The sequence below is a fragment of the Felis catus genome, chromosome B4, assembly GCF_018350175.1.
Source record: "Felis catus isolate Fca126 chromosome B4, F.catus_Fca126_mat1.0, whole genome shotgun sequence".
In the NCBI taxonomy this organism is placed as follows: Eukaryota; Metazoa; Chordata; class Mammalia; order Carnivora; family Felidae; genus Felis; species Felis catus.
In genome coordinates this window covers 137,618,556-137,639,616 of record NC_058374.1, presented here as the reverse complement: position 1 = coordinate 137,639,616, position 21,061 = coordinate 137,618,556, and the positions used below count along the sequence as shown (strand labels likewise).

At 57.3% G+C, this 21,061-nt stretch overlaps 1 protein-coding gene across 4 annotated transcripts in view; it reads left to right on the top strand.

Moving 5' to 3' along the window:
• The first annotated feature begins 3,373 nt into the window (after window positions 1–3,373).
• The window catches only part of KIAA0930 (uncharacterized protein KIAA0930 homolog), a 39,783-nt gene continuing 22,095 nt past the window's right edge, over window positions 3,374–21,061 (top strand). For 2 of the 4 annotated variants that reach the window (XM_045062505.1, XR_006601186.1), the window contains exons 1-2: window positions 4,351–4,472; window positions 8,799–9,008. In XM_045062505.1, coding sequence (XP_044918440.1) covers window positions 4,409–4,472; window positions 8,799–9,008 — 274 coding nt within the window. In that variant the 5' untranslated portion in view covers window positions 4,351–4,408. Of the gene's footprint in view, window positions 3,438–4,323; window positions 4,473–8,798; window positions 9,009–21,061 lie in introns of those variants that run through there. The other 2 variants (XM_006934152.5, XM_011284336.4) reach the window with 2 other exon arrangements.

Sequence of the window (21,061 nt, the reverse complement as noted above, 5' to 3'; positions counted from 1 at the left end):
CTCTGTCCCAAAAATAAAATAAAAAACGTTGAAAAAAAAATTAAAAAAAAAATAAAAGCACAGCTCATTTATTTGCAGAAAAGAACATTTTCATCATCATAGGAAATATGGCTAAACCAGAATTTTTCCTAGGATCTTCTATTGTGTTTTAAATGTATTTTATTTTATTTTTATATTTTTATTATTTTATGTATTTGATTTTTTTAATAAAATTTTTAACGTTTATTTATTTTTGAGAGAGGCAGAGTGTGAGTAGGGGAGGGGCAGAGAGAGAGGGAGACACAGAATCCGAAGCAGGCTCCAGGCTCTGAGCCGTCAGCACAGAGCCCGATGTGGGGCTTGAACTCGTGGACCGCAAGATCATGACCTGAGCCAAAGTTGGGTGCTTAACTGACTGAGCCACCCAGGCGCCCCTGTATTTGATTTTTTAAGTGTATTTATTTATTTTGAGAGCGAGAGGGAAAGAGAGAGAGAGAGAGAGAGAGCAGGGGAGGGGCAGAGAGAGAGAAGGAGAGAAAGAATCCCAAGCAGGCCCCGCCCCGTGGTTGTGGAGCCCTGACGCCAGGCTCAAACTCACCAACTGTGAGATCGTGACCTGATCCGAAATCAAGAGCTGGACACTTAACTGAGCTCCCCAATAACCCTTTAAATCGTTTATTTTTAGTTCTATTTTATATTCCGAATATTTATATACACAAAAATACCTAACTCACAAAAGTACAGCTCCTTTTGTACATTTTCCATGTAATCAGCGTCAAGAAACAGAACATGTTCTATGGTCCCTGCTCACACCCACTTTAAGTGAAAGACGCGATTCAACATTCGCTGATATTTAAAAGTTCCCTATGTGGACCATACCTGGGGTATCGTTGAAACAAAAACCGGAGGGCACAAGAGACGTTCATTTATCCATTCAACAAATTAAAAAAAAAATTTTTTAAATTTATTTTGAGAGACGCAGAGACAGGGGCAGTGGGGGAGGGGCAGAGAGAGAGAGAGAGGGAGAGAGAGAATCCCAAGCAGGCTCCTTGCTGCCAGCGCAGAGCCCGACGCGGGGCTGGAACCCACGAAACCTCGAGATCATGACCTGAGCTGAAACCAAGAGTCGATGTCGAACTGACGGAGCCACCCAGGCGCCCCCATTCAGCAGGTATTTTCTGACACCCGTCCTGGGCTGGATACCGGGGTAAAGACCGTGACCTGATCCAGTGCTGGTCCTATGGCACAGTCTACGGAGGTGACCGTGAGGGGAGAGGTGGAGCTGAGGACGAAGCAGGTAAGAACACAAACGCATTGGCCAAAACTAACCAGAAGGCTTACCGGTTGACGGTGGGCCTTGAAGCCAAGCTCAGTGGAGACGAGGGGATTTCAGGCCCCGGGGTGGTGGGGGGGGGGGCGGGGGAGGACAGCGTCAGCAAAGGGGAGGCAGGGGGAGCAGGCAGGGGTATGACCATTGGACTTGCCAGCCTGGCAGCCCTCGGCAAGTCTCATTTCCCGTTTCTTCCAGCCCGAAGCCCAGCTGCCCAGACTCCGAACAGGAAGGGACACAGACCCAGAGGAGAAGAGAGGCCTGCCGATGGCCAAACACGTGCTTCATGACCTCTCTTGCCCCACACTTGCGTACAGAGTGCCCCCACCCCACCCCCAGGCCTGGCTCTGAGGGCACAGTGGGGCCAGACACGGGCCCAGGGCCCCCAAACCAGCAGTGAGGCCTGAAGCAGGGTCCAGACCACCCATTTCCTCCCCCAGGCTATTATGCCCCATGGTCCCAGGCCTCCTTACTGCCTCGTCCAAGAGGCTTTCCTGCTTCCTATCAGGCCTCCGGTCCATTCTTTTTTTTTTTTTTTTTTAACATTTATTTATTTTTGAGACAGAGAGAGACAGAGCATGAACGGGGGAGGGGCAGAGAGAGAGGGAGACACAGAATCGGAAACAGGCTCCAGGCTCCGAGCCATCAGCCCAGAGCCCGACGCGGGGCTCGAACTCATGGACCGCGAGATCATGACCTGAGCCGAAGTCAGACGCTCAACCGACGGAGCCACCCAGGCGCCCCTCCGGTCCATTGTTAATACATTCCTCCCACGTTCATTTACAGGGCGTCCGTCATGTCTCCACAGTGTTCTAGGTACCAGCTGTGAGCTGTGCAGGAATCAGACACTGAACAGAATTCATAGCTATGCAGTGTGATGTCCCCGGCGGTGCGTGCTGTGCTGTGAAGACAAATAAAGCAGGGTAAGGGACTAGAGGTGGAGGGAAAGCGGGGTGTCAGGTGAGATGGTCACGAAAGGTGCCACGGGGACCTGAGGGAAATGAGGGAACAGGTTTCACAACGATGGGGGAGAAGAGCACAGCTGATCCTTGGGGGATGTGGGGCTTTAGGGGTGCCATCCCCCACGCGGGTGAGAATCCCCGTGTAACTTTTGACTCCCCCCAAACTGGACCGCCCGGTGCTGACCGATGGCACCGTCGCAATGTGTGTTAGGTTTGTGTTACGTATTCCACGTGTCTGTGTATGTATTTGCATACTGAATTCTTACAATACGGTAAGCTAGAGGAAAGGAAATGTTAAGAAAATCACAAGGAAAATACATTTATAGTACTGTACTGTATTTCTCGAAAAATATCTTCCTGTAAGTGGACCCTAGTCGTTCACACAGTTCACATACCCGGGGGTGTTCAAGGGTCAACAGCACTTGGGCAGGTGGGGCGGGGCCTGGAGGCAGGACTTCCCTAGAGGGGTCAGAGCTGAGACCCCACCCCCACCCCAACACGGTCTCTCCATTTCTACCGCCCCCTAGAGGTGAGCTGGCAGGCGTGGGTGCCCGCGGAGGCCTCTGGCTGCTTCTCCCCTGGGTCTCCCTCTATCAGCGGGGGCCGGCTCACCAGGGACGCCTGGCTGGACCTTGGCCTTCATCAGGATCCTATGCACAGCCGACCTCGTACCTCCCTGCTTCTCAATCCCCTCATACGTAGTCAACACTCAGGGAGATACCCCCATTGTGCAGCTGAGGAAACCGAGGCTCAGAGCCTTTCTCAACACCCTGCACTGCACTCGGGCCAAGGACTCAGCGCGGGGAGGGAAGCGCTTTGCCTCGTGGCCCCTTTGACACTTCTTTTTTTTTTTTTTTTTTCAACGTTTTATTTATTTTTGGGACAGAGAGAGACAGAGCATGAACGGGGGAGGGGCAGAGAGAGAGGGAGACACAGAATCGGAAACAGGCTCCAGGCTCCGAGCCGTCAGCCCAGAGCCCGACGTGGGGCTCGAACTCACGGACCGCGAGATCGTGACCTGGCTGAAGTCGGACGCTTAACCGACTGCGCCACCCAGGCGCCCCCCTTTGACACTTCTTTATGGGGAGGGATGAGTTCTTCCTGGGTTCCGCGGAGGATGCTCCCGGAACTGGACGGAGAGAAGAGAGTGGCAACGGCGGACGGAGGTGACAAAGTGTTGTCTCGAGGGACGGGGGGTGGGGAGGGTGATGGGAGGGCAGAGGGGGCGCAGAATAGGCCCCGAAGGGGTGATGGGAGGGGCTCAAGGACGCCAAAGTGCTGGATGATGTTTGCCGGCGGGGGACGGCCGCGGGGGTTGGGCCTGGAGGAGGTGGGCGCAGGGGCTGAGGGGCCGGCGAGAAACAGCAGACGAAGCGCGGGAGGTCGAAGCGGGCTCAGGGCGGCCGCTGTGGGTAGAGAGCGGCTAGAGAGTGTCGGAGGTGGGCGGGGCCGGAGCGGCCGCGGCCGGTGGGGGTGGGGAAGGAACCCCGCCCGCCAGGCTTGGGGCCCTGGAAGCCCGGCCTGGGGCGGGGCCTCATCGGTCGGGGGCGGGGCCTACCGGCCCAGGGAGGGTGGGAGGTGGGGCGAGCAGCGCCGGGGGGCGGGACAGGACGTGCCGGGAGGGGGCGGGGCCTGGAGGGCCGGAGGCGGGGCGGGAAACGGCCGGGGGGCGGGGTCTAGCAGAAGGCGGCGTGGGGGCGGGGCCCGGCGGGCCGGGGGCGGGCCGGGGCGGGGCGGGGCGGGGCCGGGCGGGGCGGGCGGTGGCCCGGAGGCGCGCGGGCGGCCGCGGCGGCGCGGATCTGCGCTCGTTTCCCCGGACTCGGCAGGCGGGCGGCGGCGACGGCGACGGCGACGGCGGCGGCGACGCGCACAAAGGCGGATTGTGGCTTCACTGGTGCTCGCGGCAGGCGGCGCCGGGGCGGGGGCGGCGGGGCGCGCCGGGGGCCCCGGCGGGCGCGGCGCGGGCGATGAGCCGGGGCCCGGCATGGCCTCTGCGCGGCCGCCGGGCCGGGCCTGCGCCTCGGCGCCCGCGGCCGCGGGGCTCCGGGCCGGGCCGCCCGCCCTCGCCGCCGCCGCCGCCGCCACCTCCCCCGAGCCTGCGGGCGGCGCCGAGGCCGAGGAGCGCTCGCTGCAGCGCATGCTGCGCGCCATAGCGGAGGAGCGCGGCCGTCTCAGCCTGCGCCGGGAGGTCTGCGGCCTCGGTGAGTGGGGCGGGCCGGGGCCGCCAGCGCCGCGGGTGTGCGCGCCTCGGTCTGTGCGTGCGACCCTGTCTCTGAGCCTGTCTCGGTCTCTCTGTGTCTCCGTCTCTGCGCCTCCGTCCGTCTCTGCGTGCGTCTCGGACTCTGGGTCTTTCGGTCTCCGCGTCTCTCTCCGCCTCTGCGTGCGTCCCTGTCTCTGGGTGTCTCCGTCTCTGCGCCTGTCTCCGTCTCTCTGTTAACGTCTCTGCGTGTGTCTCTATGCGTGTGTCTGTCTCTGTGTCTCTGGCTCTGCCTGTCGTGGCCTGCTCCATGCGCCCCCCAGGTCTCCACGTATGGGTTTTTCCTGTGTCCCTGTGTGTTGGTCTCTGATTTTGGTCCCAACAGCGGCTCTGCACACTCACGTCTCTGTGTCTCTTCCTCTTTCCCGGGTCACTCGGCGTCTCCCTCTGTCTGTCCCTTCGAGTGTGTCTGTCCATCCTTCTCCTTCCTCTCCGGGGTTGTGACAGGTCCCTTCCTTCTCTAGGAAGCCCTCCCCGGGGCTTCGGTGCCGCTGCAGGGAGTGTGGGCGTGGGATCTGGGGAGACCCTTGGCCCATCACCAGGCGGGGGCGGAACAGGCCCCCAGTGGGCTCTGGGCCGACCTCCCTGCCAGCGTGTCCCGGCCAACGTCCCCCGCTTCCTGAAGCCTTTGTCTTCCTGCACCTCTCCACACTGCCATTTCTTCCTCTCCCATTAGCTCCAACTGGGGACCTGTTGGGCCTTGGCCCCCCCCCTCCCCCCAACCCACCTACTCAGCGGAGGGAGCAGGGACTGCCGCCTCTCTGGGTGTGATGCTGCTTAGCTGAGGCCCTGAGTCCTACCTCTGCTGGTGGGGTGGGGTGGGGGGCACCTGGTATTGTTTGGAAACGCCTGGGGCTGAAGGTGTGGGTGGGGTCTCCCGGAGTGGCTGGGTATGAGGTAATCACTACTGTTGGATCCTGCCCGACCCGAGCCGAGGAGCCCCCTTCCTTGTAGTGTGTGGTTGTCATTTCTTTTCCATGAAAAGACCCCTCCCTTCTTCGTGCCGGCATGATTTCATACCACATTGTCAGCCAACACCCCCCCTCCCCACCCCAATCTGAGCTGGGAGTTTCAGAGAGGGTGACAGCGTTGTGAAGGAGGGGATGCCAGCCTTGGAGATTCTACCCTTGCCCCTTTCCTTCACCACTGAGGAGTCCCAAAGTGCCAACATATCCCCTCTAAGGTCACACAGCAGCAGGGACATGGCACCCCTAGGGGTCCGGGCCCCTCAGCAGGCCACACCCTGAGTCTAGAGAGGAGAGGAAATGAATCCGAATCCTCGTTTTTTTTTTGTAGTTACCTTAGCAGAAGACGACGTGTCCCCTCAGGAAGCAGGTCCCAGCCCAGCCTGCCCCAGGAATGACCTTTCCTGGAGCGAGGGTGGGGTGCCTTGGAAGTAGGGACGGGCCAGGAAATGGGTTTCTCAGGTTTCTTTTCTGATAAGGCTTCTAGACTCAGTGTTGAGCAGACATTGAGGGATCCTCATGAGTTCATTCTAGCGTTCACTGAGCACCTACTGTGTGCCAGGCTGCGTGCCAGGCCCACCTGCCACCTGGCCCAGGATGTCTGTGATGGGAGGGGTCTGACGGACCATCTGCTCCAAGCCCCTCCGCCCAGTTTGCTCCCAAGCTCCAGGCAGCCCCTCCCCACCTCTCTGAGCACCTTCTCTCCTCTGCCAGGCCCCGCCCCCAGGAGCCCAGGGGGCCATTCCCTGAGGCCGATCCTAATGAATTCTAGCACCTGACATTTCCGGAGCTGCTCACCCTGTGCCAGGGCCTTTATGCGCTCTGTCAGTTCCATTCTGACTTGGCCTGATAGGAGTGTCATCTCCGTTTCACAGATGAGCAGGAGGTTCTGGGAGGGGGGAGGCTTGCCCAGGGAAAGCCAGTGAGGAGGTGGCAGAGCTGGGGTTGACCTGTGGCCAGTCTGACAGCAGAGCCTGCCGTGTCCCTCCACTGCTCCCCAGATGTCCCTGGCCAGACCTCGCTGTGCCTGTCGCCCTGCATCTGGGGAGGAGAAATGCCCCGTAGTTCCCGTGTCTCCTCTCCGGGCACGCGGTCCCCACTCCCACACCCTTCCCCCCTCCCCTCCTCCCTCCTGCCTTACCCACCCCCCAACCCCCGTCCTGAACTCCTGAACTCCTGAACTCTGTCCCTGTGGCGCTCTGATGCTCTGTGCTTTTATGCCCGCTCTCTTCTCCTCCCGGAAGGCCACCCCTACTCCCCTGCTCCACACACACCTACAGGGGTCTCTCCAGGCCTCAGCTCCAATGCCACCACCCTCGTGGCCCCACCTCCCCTTCCTGTGCCACTGCCTAGGCTCTTTGTGCCCGATGCATGTCTTCTGGATCATCAGGCTGATTGTGGCGCTGTAACAGTCTGTGTGACCGTGTCCCCGGTTAGCAAGCGAGCCCCTTGAGGCCACTGCCCAGTCTGTGACTCCTCAGTGCCCAGCACAGGGCACGTGCAGAGCAGGTACCCAGTAAACATTTGGCAGCACCAGGGAGAGGCTTTCTGGACGAGTAAATAAGGGTATGGGTGTATAGAGAGTAGAATCTTAGCCTCTTAGAAGGGTGCACTTTGTCCCTCTTTCATTTTTCACGAGAGAAATGCTGTGTTCAGAGAGGGCCAAGCTGAATAGTGACCTAATGCCAGAGTAGAGTCAGGACCCAGTGGGTGGCCTGCCCACCCAGAACGCCGCCCCCAAAGAACCTTCGCGTGTCCAGCAGATCGCCCGGCCCTTTCTTCTCCACTCCACAGCTGTGACAACCTGTTACGTTCCTGCATTTAAACCTCCTAGATTGTTGCCGTGGTTGTTCAATTAAAGCTGAGGCTCTTGAGAATCATGCCGTGTTCTCTGAGGTTGTTTTGAAGGTGTGAGGGAGCCTCTGGTGGAGACGCTTGACCCTAGACACACTGTTGTCATTTCTGAGTCACAGCGTCTGTCTAAGATGGGAGAAAGCGACTGCTTCTCCCCCCCTCCCCCCGCCCCAGGGATTGTCACTTGGCTGTGATGATGAAAGGCACCTCGTGGATCCAAACCTGTCTTTTGAATCTTCTCTTCGGCCGCGTCTGCAGCGGAGACGTACGTGCTTTGCGGGTCAGGCAGGGGGATCGGGCCTGGTCCTGCCTGCTCGTGCCTGGTGGGAGGGCACCGCTGAGTAGGGGAGAGAAGCCGGGTGCGCAGGTGACTCAGCCGGAGGAGAGACCCTGCTGGAAGCAGCCAGGGCTGTGGCTCCTCCGAGCAGGATTGTAGGGTTTTATCCACAGGAAGCTGTTGGGATTCCAGGCAGCTCCAGGGATTCGGATTCTCGGGCTGAATCTGTTGTGTGATGCAGACATCTGGACCAGAAGCGGATCTAGCCCGACGCCTCCTCCCGGGGCTTGGGCTCTCTCCCGGGCCCTGGACGTCAGCTGAAGCGTCCCGTACCGGGAAGGCTCCCTCTCAACAGGGGCAGCACCCCGCTGACGTTCAATGGGGCCGCGTGGACTTGACCTGGCCCCGGGGTCTGGTGTGCACCATGGACAGGTGCTGGGAGGGGAGGGGCCTACATCGTGCTGAATGTCTTTGGGCTCTGCCTGGGCCGAACACCTTTCAGAGCGGCTCTGCCTGGACCGATGTCCCCTTTTAGGTGGCCTAGGGCATTCTCTCTCTGGCCGGGAGTGCTGGGGGCGGGGGGGGGGGGGGCGGTGAGAGGAGTGTTCCGTGTTCACTGTTTCCTTTTATTCTTGAAATTGTCCTATAAGGTGGGTATCGGTACGCTCTTCTCTTTGTCCTGAGGACCAGATGCAGGTTTCGAGGTGAAGTAACGTGTCCCCGGGTCCGTGGCTCGTAAGTGGCAGGATGTGTCTGAGCCTTAGCTCTCAGCGGCGTTGGGACCCACCCATACCTGTCCTCAGGGTGCTGGTGGTCCAGTCATCACAGGTGTGCGCAGGTGGATTGAGGAAGGGCCCAGGTGGAGGCATGAGAGGTTCCCTCAGGGGCCACAGAGGAGGGAGCCACCACGGCTGCTCAGGGGGATTTGCATTGTGGGGCCTTTGAGAGGGGCCACGGCAGGGCAGGACTTGCCTGGGCAGCGGGGGGGGGGGGGGGGGGGGGGGGAGGCTGGCCCGGCTGGAAGGAGAGTGGAGGCTGCAGCAGTGGTCTGGGCCCTCGGCCCGGCCTCGGGGGGTTTTGTGGCCATTGACTTGGGCTGCCTGCCCTGTGCCCGTCGCACGGCAGCTGCAGTCATGCCCATGGGGGTAGAGTCTGTTGGCACCCCATTTTGCAGGTGAGAAAAGCAAGCTTCAGGAAGCCAGGCGACTCACCCAAAGTCACGTCGCTGGGAGGTGGCAGAAGTGGGATTTGTGGCGTTCCAGCTGCGGCCCGTCAGATGCCGGTAGCCATCCTGCAGGGGGTTCGTGGAATGAGCCAGAAGGAATGAAGTGGGGAAACTGCCTTCCAGGGAGCCTGCCAGCCTGGCCCTTTCTCATTTTGCTAGGTGCGGCGTAGCTGGGCATCGGTGTGGGGGGGGGGAGGGGGGGTGGTTTAGCGGGAGGTGTGCCTGGAAGGGAAGACCGGGGGCTGAGCCTCTGTGAAGTGGTGACCCAGAGTCTGTGGCGTCACGGGAATTGCAGGAGAAGTGACAGCTTCACGGGCAGCGTGAGGAGCAAACGAGACAGGGCAGGTCCAGACCCTACACGGAGTCGGACCCCAGCCTTGCTTTTGCTGTTGCTGCTACAGAGGATACAGAGCACCCGGGCCGGTGCCCGCGCATGGAATTGGGGTTGTGCTTGTGCGGTCCCTGAGGACAGTTCCCCAGGGTTCCCTGGGGCCCCAAGCCCTCCAGCCCAACCGAGGCAGGCTGGGCCGGGTCTGGGCCCGTGCTGTGGGGAGGAAGTGTAACCGTTTGCGTGGTGAGCGGTGCCTCTTTCGGTTCCTGGGCCTATTTTTAAGGCCTGTGGGTTCCGGCCTCTGTCCGTTTCTGGGGCTGGAGGAGGCCGCCCTGTGGTCTCTCCTGAGGCAGGGACTCTGTGTCCTTTCAGGGAAACCTGAGGACTTTGGACCTCACACTTCAGAGACCAGGCAAGGGGCGCCTGAGGGCTCAGTCGGTGGAGCGTCCGATTTTGGCTCAGGTCATGATCTCGCGGTTCATGAGTTCGAGCCCCACATCGGGCTCGCTGCTGTCAGCACAGAGCCCACTTTGGATCCTCTGTTTCCCGCCCCCCCCCGCCCCTCCCCCACCTGTGCGCGTGCACTCTCTCTCTTTCAAAAATAAATACACGTTAAAAATAAATAAATAAATGAGGAGACCAAGGGTCACATCTGCAGGGCTGTCTCTGCAAGGCAAGAGTGTGAGAGGTTGCGTGGCCTGCCCAGGGTGGGTGCCGTGGCCCCTCATGGCCATATTTGCCTCCTTCCCTGAGCCTGGAAGCCTCGGGAATACCCGCTGAGCCGTGAGGCCACTCAGGAGAATCCGCACGCAGGATACTTGTTAAAAAAACAGCCTCAGACGCCCAAAACCAAATTTTTTTTTTCCATTGAAAAAGTGTTCCACGCACATCACAGAAACTGGAAAATTTAAGAGGATGGGAAAAAAATCACAGTTCCAATCATGCAGAGACGACCGTTAACTTTGCAAAGGCTTGCTTTCCAATCCTTCTAAAGCCTTCTTAAGGAATACTCGACATTCCAGACACAAAGTTTCCTAGTCACGCTTTCTTACTCAAAACTCCTGAAGCATCTTCCGTGTTGTTCAGACGAAACACCGTCGCAGCGACCGCAAGGTCATTGGGTGGCTGTGCCCTCGTTTCCTGGATTGGTCTTACCTCCTGGGAAACTCAGCTTGGATCCAGGTTTTCAGCCGGCCTCCTGGTTTGGGCTCAGGCAGCAGAACGTCCTGTGGGTCACAGCCCGGCCTGGGGAAGCCGGATGGACAGGAAGGATCCGGAAGTCCACCAGCCCGACCCTGTGTCTGCACAGACAGCGGGGTGAGGCTCAGAGAGGACCCTGCCACAGGTGGACCACAAGGGGCAGGGTGCCTGATCTGACCCACCTGTAGCCCCCCGCACAGGTGAGAGAGAGGGCTGATTAGCGACAGGGCAGAGGCAGAGGCTCCCTTATTTTCCGTTTGCAGTGACAGGGCCAGGACGTGTGAGGGGGCCAGGTGGCTCAAGTGCACCCCTTTCAGGGCCCCCGTCGGCTACAGACGGGGGCTGGGATGTTGCTTTTGGACCTACAGGTAAGGGGTTGGAGCGGCTGGAGTTGAGCCCGCAGCGGTGGGGGCCAAGGTCGGGGGCCACCCAGCTTGGAAGGAGCCTTTGCCCAGCCCAGGCTGGGCGGCAGGAGCATCAGCTCAGTTAGAGAGGGACCCCCTCCTTTTAAAAAGGGAGTCCTGGGGCGCCCGAGTGGCTCAGTCGGTTAAGCGTCTGACTCTTGCTTTCGGCTCGGGTCATGATCTCACGGTTCTTGAGTTCGAGCCCCAAGTAGGGCTCTGCGTTGCTGGTGTGGAGCCTGCTTGGGATTCTCTCTCTCAGAATAAGTAAAAAAACTTTGAAAAAAAAAAATAAGTAGAAGGGAGTCCTGTGTCTGACATGACATGAGACAAACATCCGGCCAGCTTGAGTTTTTAAAAGAATATAGGGGCGCCTGGGTGGCTCAGTCGGTTGAGCGTCCGACTTCGGCGCAGGTCACAGTCTCACGGTTCGCGGGTTCGAGCCCCACGTCGGGCTCTGTGCTGACGGCTCGGAGCCTGGAGCCTGCTTCGGATTCTGTGTCTCCCTCTCTCTGCCCCTCCCCTTCTCACGCACTCTCTCTCTCTCTCTCTCAAGAATGAATAAACATTTAAACAAATTAAAAAAATATATATATATACATATATATTTCCCTCCCTTGAACGACCAGCAAATACTTGAAAAATGTCTGTTGGCAAAGCAGAGAAGAGGGGGCTTAGTTTTCAGGTTTTTGTCTTGTTGGTGGTGTTGTTGTTCCTGTTTATCTTTCAGGTAAAACCCGTTTGCTTTTGGATGTGCTTTGAAAAATCTTGAAAAACGCCTTTTAGACTTGGGTTTCTTAAGACAGTGCGGAGGCAGGATCCTCTCCCTCCCTCGCGGAGGAGGGAAACGCTCCCTCTGCCTGGGTCTGGCCTCACCCTGTCTGCTGGAGATCTGCGCCTCTCTGTGGCCCTTGGGGGGGGGGGGTGGCGGCTCTCCGGCCGCTTCCCGACCCCTTGACAGAATCAGCGCCCCTGCCACTCCGCCAGTCCCACCAGTCCCGTGCCGCTGCTCTCCCTGTTGTGTGTGGCCTCCCCTCCCTCGCCCCCGCCCTGCCAGGCCTCCCTTCCCTCCTGGGCTGTCAGTGCTGTGGCAGCCCAAGGTGGGCTGACCAGCCCAGGGAGGGGGGTGGCGGGGGTGGTGTGGGTGATGGGTGGATGGATGGGTATCCAAGGGGTGCTGGGGTGGGGGGTGTCCCTTGAGTGGGCCTTCCTCACGGAACTGTCTGCCTGGCAGAGACCAAGAGTGGGGAAGAGGGCAGAGAAGATTCAGAATTTAATTTTTCCGAAGTGCTGTGCTGCTTTGGGGAAACCGCTGCAGCTCTCTGTTCTGGCAGGGTAGGACCGATTTTGTTGTGCCTCCACCTAGGGCAGAGGTCAGCCTCCAGACCCAGAGTGTCGGAGAGCGTCACGGAGGCTGCCTGTGACAGGCGACAGAGCCCGGGGTCGAAGCCAGACTGTGGGCAAGGCCCTTCTCCCCTCTGGCTCTCAGTTTCCTCTTGCATCAAATGAGGGAAGGAAGGTTGACCTGGAGCAGCGTTCTCAGCCCGCAGCGCGCGGACGTGTGTCCACCAGGCCACAACGCCACTGCCTGAAACCGAGCAGGGCCACTGACACCGCCTCAGGGGGCTCGGTGCCACTGGGGTGCCGTGGCTCAGGACGGCAGGAATGAGATGGGAAGAGGCAGAAATGGGAAGCGTCACGGATCCCACCCCCCAACAAGGCGGAAACGAGGACCCTGTCCTTCTGCCACCCGGGGCCCCGGTGGGCTGCAGCCTTCATGACCAGCAGGTCCCCAGCTGCGTTTGCGGGGCCTCCCTGGGTGATGCCAACACGGTGCCACCGACCCCAGGAGGAGGGGAGCGACCCCCACGCGGCGGGGCTCCGTGCAGCTGCAGGGCGCAGGGGTGTGGGCCTGTCTGCGCAGAGGCGCTGCGCCCGGGAGCCCGCCGGGGAGGCCACAAAGCCCGCTTGCTCCCGCAGAGGGTGGGAGCCAGAGCAGCCACGGCCCCGTACAACCCTGTGGCGAGGGGTGTTCGCCCCATTGGCAGGTGAAAACGGCGAGGCCCAGAGAGGCCGGGGCGCTTTGTTCAGGGTCGCGGAGCAGCGAGGGTGGGACTCGAGGCTGTGGCCTGTGCGCTCTCGCGCTCAGACGCGCCGTCTCCCCAAGGGGAGGCGTTTGGCACCCACTCACCCCGTGGCCTCGCCCGGTCTGGTGTGTGTGAACAGGAGCCGGGCCGCCTGGTTTCCACAGTGAGGGGAAGGGGATCGCGACACGGAGACGGATGTGGGACTGGCCCCTCCTGAGCACGCGGCTGTGCGGCCCAGGGCCGTGACCCAGACCTGTGGGGGGGGGGAGGGAGCAGGCCCCCCCGGGGGGCTGGGGAGGGTGCGTTGGGCGCGTCCGTGCGCTAGGGGACGTTGGCATTGGTGCGCAGAATGGATGCTGTCATGTGGCCTTGAGTCCCTCTCGCCAGGCTGTGTGTCCGCAGGGACACAGTGCTTGGAGCGGGCGGGCTGTGGACAGCCCTAGGCCTCTGGGGCTCTGTGACCTGCCCCCACCCAGGTAGCCTGTGGAGGTGGGGCCCTGGGCCGTGGCCAGGGCCACGAGCAAGTGGTCTCCTGCCCAGGCAGCGGGGTGGGGCGCAGGTGGGCGCGAGGGTGGCCGGTCACGGCTCCGGTCTGGGATGGGGCACCTTGCGCGTGTGTCTGGGAGCCTCGGCGACCCTGCAGAACCACAGCTTGTCTCATAGGCTCTGTTTTAATGTGTCAGAGCGAAGCAGTGAGTCAGGAGTTCGAACAAGGCCACAGCGATGACGAGCTCAGAGGAGATGGAGCTTTGAATGTGCGGCTACTCTTGGGCCATAAGTGCTCCGGCAGGATTGGGGTATCTGGGAGCAGTTTGTGGGGAGTGAGGTGTGGCGTTGAGTGACAGTGGCCGCGGGGCATTTGCAGGCGCTGCCGTTCTGGAGAGTCCAGAGGATCGCTTTTGGGAACCTCGGGCCAAGGACCACTCGGGCGGACGCCCTGCCCCGTGAGAGCGACCTGGCGGTCAGGGTCAGGGTTTATTTTTCACTATGCCCGGGGCCTCATGCAGAGCCCGCTCTCGGAGCCGGTGCTGATCCGCCCTGGCATGGATTCCAGTCCCAAGTCCCAAGGCCCATTATGGCCCTTCTGGGTAACCTGGGTCAGGTGCCTCTGTTTCCCGCACCGCGAAGTGGGTCATTAGGGAGATCCCGGATGTGACCGAGGGTTGTAAACGCGCTTCGAGGCTTTCACGGCGCCGTGCATGTGTGAGAAGGGGTCGGGAGTAAAGCGCTTGCTGGTGGAGGCTCTGGGCGAGCGTCAACGCTTCCTTCCGTGGCGTCTGTCCTCTGAGCCAGCTGGAAGCCGGAGGTCGGTCATCATAACGTATTTATTTGTTCAGCCTTTGCTGGTGCCTGCTGGGGGCCCCACCCTGTGCTGGGTACTGGGTCATCCTGACAGCAAGGTGTCTCGTCCTGGAGGGGAGGGACACCCAGGCAGGTGTGTGGAGCCGGTGTGCGAGGCCGTGGCCTAGAGCTAGGAGCGCGGCTCGGAAGGCAGCCCCGGGCAGGAGTTTGGTCCTGCCGCCTGCTTGGAACTTGACGTCAGACGAATGACTCGAGCTGCGAGCTTCACGTTCCTCATCAGCTGAATGGAAGCAGTGACTTTACCTCACAGGGTGTCTGAGCTGGAGTGTGCATCGGAGGCGGAAGGGATCAGGTGCTCGGGGTGCAGGTGGCCTGGGGCGGTGGGGGGAGGTGACAGCTGCGGTGTCAGCACAGACAGGCTTGAGACCAGCACGGCCGGGGGCAGAGACCCTACGGTGGGGGGACTGGCAGGCTGAGGCTACGTTGGAGTTTGGCCAGGGAGGAAGGGCAGGGACCACACTGCAGACTTTGGGGGGGCTGTCTGGAGGGCCTGGCTCATATGGTGAGGAGGACGGGGAACCGGGCAGGGGTGTGGGGCCTCACCCGATCTGGCCACCTTGCATCACCGAAACCCCATGCTTCCCGGAGGACTGGCCAGGCCCGTGGGATCCCTCACGTGGGGACCCGTCTGACCAGTGCTTCCCCTTCCAAGGGCCTCGTCACCACAGCCGGCACCCCCGGCAGCTCCTTTGTTTGTCTTCTGTGCCCCGAGGCACGGTCTTCAGCCAGCTAGGAGCACTGAGAGGCACGAGTTGGTGAAAGGCCTATTGAGGGGCCACAGAGGCCTATTCATCCCGCCCCGGCTGCAGGGGTGTGGGGGTGGCCAGGGGCCAAGGTCTCCCTGGGACTCTCCCCAGAGAGGCTAGTTGACCTCCCACCTTTGGGAGGGGGCCAGGCGGAGCAGAGGCGTGCTCTCAGGAGGCCCCTCCCCACAGCAGAGAGACTCCGCCCCACTCCCTCCCCGCCGAACCCTTCAGGGCTCCCCTGGCCCCTGCCAGCATGGAGGTCCGGAGGCCCCATTCAGTGGGGTCCTCTCCAGCTCTGGCTCCCACTGGGCATCTTTACCCCTGGGCCCCTTCCCCATCCGGCCTCACCGGGCATCGCCTCACAGGGGGGCCTTGAATGTTCTTCCCCTGCCCTCGCCCACTTAACCTGTAGGTTTGAGCCCTCACATGAAATCCCTCCTCGGGGGAGCCTCCCTAGTGCTCCTGACCCTTACCGAGGCAGTATTAACACTCGTGTGTTTGTGTGTGTGTGCGTGTGTGCGCGCGCACGCGCGCGTGTGTGGGTGAGTTGTGGATAAATCCTCCCTCCCCTGATGCTCCGGGGGGCAGGGGCCGCCCCACACCCCGCACTGAGCATCCAGCCCCTACGAGTGGCACCCCATGCCTTTTGGCTCCAGATTAAACAAGGTGTGGATGGGAGTGACCTTGGACAACCGTGTCTTCACTGGTAAATAAAACCTGCTTCACACAGTATTAACGTCGGCAATACAAGTATTCAGCACAGTGCCGGGCACTCGGTAAACCCTCGGTGTTATTTCAGTTCAGAAGTGTTTATAAATATACGACAGAGTATGTGACAACCAGGAAGAGTCATTCCAGCACTCTGAACACGAACCACCGTGGGCCTTTGGTTTACTTCCTTCAGTCTGTCTTAGGCTTATTCATTTGCTTATTTGTGAGGGGGGGAGGGGAAGAGAGAGAGGGAGAGGGAGAGAGAGAATCCCAAGCAGGCTCTGCGCTCTCAGCTCAGAGCCCGAAGTGGGACTCGATCTCACAAACCACGAGGTCCTGGCCTGAGCCGAAACCCAGAGTCAGACATCTAACCGAATGAGCCACCCAGGCGCCCCTTCTGTGACTTTGAGAACAGAACACGCTCAGGGCACTGAACTCGAAGGGTTTGAGGAGAGTCATCGTGAAGAAGGCCCCTTTCTCGGTAGCCCGTCTTGGGACGCCGTGGTGGCACCAGCGAGGGCGTGAATAACGCTTGCTCACCCGCCAGCGTCCTGGGGAGGGCTTCCCGTGTATCCGCTCATTAAAACCCCCAGCAACCCCGAGAGGTGGATTCCATTCTTACTGTGGCTTTATAAGTGGAAAACAGGGGCCTGGGGTCTGCCAGGCACCGGCCAGAACCGCTGGAGCCCGGCGCCCGCCCTCCTGTGCCTCGGAGCGCCAGCGTTCGGTCGCGGCCGGCTGTCCCGTTAGCAGGGGGGACCCCTCGGGCTGCTTGGCTGCTCACTTTATCCTAGAGACCTTTCCTCACTGGCGCAGGTAGAGCTCTTTCCCTTCTCGTGGAACAGCCGCATCGCAGCCCGCTCTGTAAACGGTCTCTGACCTCTGTCGTGACTTCCCTGTTGAGGGGACCATGCCAGTATTTCGCAAAGGGCTACAATTAGTTACATTATTTGGGGGAAACCCTCGGGAGGAGGATTGCTGGGTGGAAGGTATGAGCATTTGTGGTTTTTGTTCCCCGCTGTGTCTGCGGAGATCATTACCCGTTCACCTGCTGCTGCCAGACGCGAAGTCCTGTTCCTCGCATCGCCTTCACCCGGGGGTGTTGTCAGGTGTTTAGATCGAAGAGGCGAAAAGTAGACGTTTGTGGTTTTCATGTGACATTCCTGTAATTGTGTAAGTGGAGCCTGTTTTCACGTTTGAATCTCCCCTCGCCGTTTGGATCTGCCTTTGCTTTGCATCCTGTTTCATTTTGTGTGCATTAGATGAAACTTGTTATTTATTAGGGAAAATCAACCTCAGTTAAGCGGTCCAGTAATTTTGGGGCGCCTGGTGGCTCAGTCGGTCAAGCGTCTCATTTCAGCTCAGGTCATGATCTCCCAGGTCGTGAGTTCGAGCCCCACTTTGGACTCTGTGCTGACAGGGCGGAGCCTGCTTTGGATTCTGTGTCTCCCTCTCTTTCTGCCCCCCCCCCCCGCCCCCAACACTCACTCTCTCAAAAATAAATAAACATTAAAAAATTAAAAAAAAAAGAGTTCCAGTAATTTTTCTGGTGTGTGTTTTCTTTTGTTTATGATGCATGTGGTGCTTTTTTTTCCCCCCATAGAAATATTTTATTTTTATGTAGTTTGATTAATCTTTTCTTTGAAATCTTCTGCGGTCTATTTAGAGAGGCTTTTTCATCTCTGAGAATAAAAAAAATGCTCTCACAGTTAATTTATTGATTTTTTTACGATTTTACTTTTAACATTAAAAGCTTTGATCTTCTGGAGTTTATTTTGGTTGAGCACAGACCCAGCCTCGTTCTTTTTCCTTAGCCTGCCAGTTGCCCCAAGACCAGTTGCTGAAGAGTCCGTCTCCAGCCTGCTTGAAGCGCCATGTTTACATAAACTAAATTCCGGTGTGTTTTTTCCGTGTTTGCTTTCTGTGTTCTTCCCTTGATCTGTCTGCTGAAGTGCTATCACCGTGTTGCTTTCATTAACCAGTTCGTTCATGTCACTTGCTTATTCAGTTAGCCAATATTTATTGCTTCCTGTAGGCTGAGCACTCTTCTAGGGACTAAGCATGCAGCCGTGAACAGTATGATCACAAGGGAAAAATATTCATACCTTCACGGAGCTTAACGTTCTCATGGGGCATCTCTGTCCTCCTAGGGACAGGTGTTGGCAAAGCGTGGGCCAGTTCTGGCCCGATGCCTGTTTTTGTGTAAATAAACTTGTGTTCGAACATAGCCATGCCCATTTCTTCACATGTTGCTCTGGGTGATTTTGTAGTTGAGACAGGACCATATGGCCTGCAGAAGCTAAAGTATTTTCTGTCTGGACCTTTTCAGGGAAAGTGTGTTGACTCCTGTCCTAAGGAGAGGCCGAGAGCAAAGTAAATACATAGGTAAAATACAGATGATGTGCTACAGTGCCAGGTTCAGGAAGCTGGAGAGGAGATGTTGGGGTGGGGTTTGCAGGTTTTAGTCGGGTCAAGGGCTTGGAAAGGCTTCCTCGAGAAGGTAGGTGTTTGAGTGAGGTGCTGGAGGGAGGCCAGGAAGCACCTGATGGAGATTCGGAGGAAGTATCCCCCGCAGGGAGGATTTTAAGCAGGGAAGGGACAAGAACTGATTTCACAGGACCAGTTAGATAGCCGTGCCAGTAACGCAGGCAGGCAGGCAGGCGATGGTGGCTTGGGCCCGGGGGGAACAGTGGTTCCTGAGAGATGGTTGGATCCCAGGTTTGTGAGAAGATGGAATCCATGAAATGATACAAAGGCAGGGAAAACAAAGGAAGCAGTGGTAGAAATGAACAAATGTGTACATTAACAAACCTGCCCAAGAAAATGATGGAACAGTTTTTGTTGGAGCCAGCTTCTGGTTGAGACGGTAACCGGAAGGTGATGCAGGGTCGGGACGTTTCTCGCTTTGTTTTCTAGCATCCGGTGAGCCTCGACGTTGTATTTGCCACAAGTCTGTGGGTTAACAGGTCCCCGCTCTCTCCTCTGTTCTTGACCTCGCTGGTCAGTTTCTGTCCTGCAGGTAGACCTGCGCGAGGCGGACGAAGGCACCCCACGGCCCCGGGCAACACCAAAGGGTGATGATGGGTGGTTGGGGCTGTTAGTAGTGCCTGAGGGTTTTTAGCTTTTTCCGGTGTGGTTTTTAACAACGATCGGAACTCTGTCCCCACATGGTTCCTCCCGAAGTGTCCTGGCCGTTCGTGCTTATTCGGACACATTCTCGTGGCATTTTCTGTTGGCTCATGTTAGATCACCAAGTCGCTCCCTCCGTGATTTGAATATTCCCAGCTAAGATCTCGGCAAACCTGTCAATTATTCAAGTCTTTGAAAAAAACTCTGGGGCGCCTGGGTGGCGCAGTCGGTTAAGCGGCCGACTTCGGCTCAGGTCATGATCTCACGGTCTGTGAGTCTGAGCCCTGCATCGGGCTCTGTGCTGACAGCTCAGAGCCTGGAGCCCGTTTCAGATTCTGTGTCTCCCTCTCTCTCTGCCCCTCCCCCGTTCATGCTCTGTCTCTCTCTGTCCCAAAAATAAATAAACGTTGAAAAAAAAATTAAAAAAAAAAAAAAAAGAAAAAGAAAAAAACTCTGAACGGAGCGTTTCTTCCCGTTACACCTTCTGCCTGGATTTATACTTACGACTTCTAGTGTTTGAATAATTTTTCAGTTGAGTGTTTTGCATTTTCCAAGTCAGGTATAATGTCATCTGTAAGTCATGATAATTTTACTGGACTTTCACGATTTCTATTCTTAATATCTTCGTTGTCTAATTGCAGTGTCTAATATCTTATCTAGTACCTAATTATACTGGGTTGTGATAATACTTAATTTGTCTCCAACTTTTTCTACTTGAGCTGTAGACCACGTTTAAGGAGCTACTCATTCATTCCTATTTTATGGAGAATTAAAAAAAATTTTTTTTAACGCTTATTATGTATTGAGAGACAGAGACAGACACAGAGCATGAGCAGGAGAGGGGCCAAGAGAGGGGGAGGCACAGAACCCGAAGCAGGCTGCAGGCTCCGAGCTGTCAGCACAGAGCCCGACGCAGGGCTCGAACTCACAAACCGTGAGATCATGACCTGAGCCAAAGTTGGTCGCCCAACCGACGGAGCCACCCAGGCGCCCCTAAATTATTTATTTTTTTAATTATTTTTTTTAATGTTTATTTATTTTTGAGAGAGAGAGACAGAGCATGAGCAGGGGAGGGGCAGAGAGAGGGGGAGACACAGAATTTGAAGCAGGCTGCAGGCTCCGAGCTGTCAGCACAGAGCCCGATGCGGGGCTCGAACTCACAAACCATGAGATCATGACCTGAGCCAAAGTTGGTCGCCCAACCGACGGAGCCACCCAGGCGTCCTGAGAATTTTTTTTTTAAATCAAGAAGGGGTATTGTATTTTACTGAATGTTTTCTCAGTACCATGGAAATGATCACGTGTTATTGTTATTTTTTTTGATCTGTCAATATATAGTGCATATATGGATGGATTTCCTAATATGGGACCGTTTTTGTATTAGATTAAATCCTGCTTGGAAATGGCATATACTTTTTAATATTGCTTCGAAGATTTTTGTGCTGCTGTCCACAAGCCTGTGCTTTCCTGCATGCGCATGTATATGCACGCACTATTTTTGGAATCAACATTATGCTGCCTTGTTAAAAAGAATTTGCAGATTTCTTAGGCTCTAAAAATGTATGAGTCGCACTGGAACTAGCTGTTTCTTGAGGCTCTGGTAGAATTGCCCTCTCAAAAACATCTCTTGGCCTGCTACTCGAAGTACCTTTTTTAGAAGTGGCTCTCGGACAGTTTTCTCTGTTGTAATACACGGTTCTCATTTTTAATGGCTGTGAGTGTTTTACTCGGGGTGTTGTTACAACGGCTTACTTATTAAGCCACGTGGCTTAATGGTCTTAAAGTGGACGGGGGTGATTTCAAGGAATGCCTCCCAAAATCTAATTCACGATTTTTCAAAGGTCTGGTCAATGGACAATAATTTGCCGGAGGCAGGGGAAACAGTTGGACCCCTTGGGAGCTGACGGCTATTAGTTCTTCCCATATGGCCCATCTTCATTATTCATGGATCAGTATTTGGAAATTCACCTGCTTGCTAAAATTTATTGGTGGCCACCAAATCAGTACTTACGGTGCTTTCGTGATTAATTGCAGACATGCGCACAGTGGTGAAAAGTTTGAGTTGCCTGACGGGTGCAGGTTCCCCCCCCCCCCCCGCCCCGAGGTCAAACAAGGTGACATTCTGCTTCTGCCTTGTCTCAGCTCATACGGTACACGAGTGTCCTTTTGCGGTCGATTTAGTGCCTGTATTTTGCATTTTTGTGCTTTGTGTTGGTGATTTTGCTGTTGAAAACAACACCAAGGG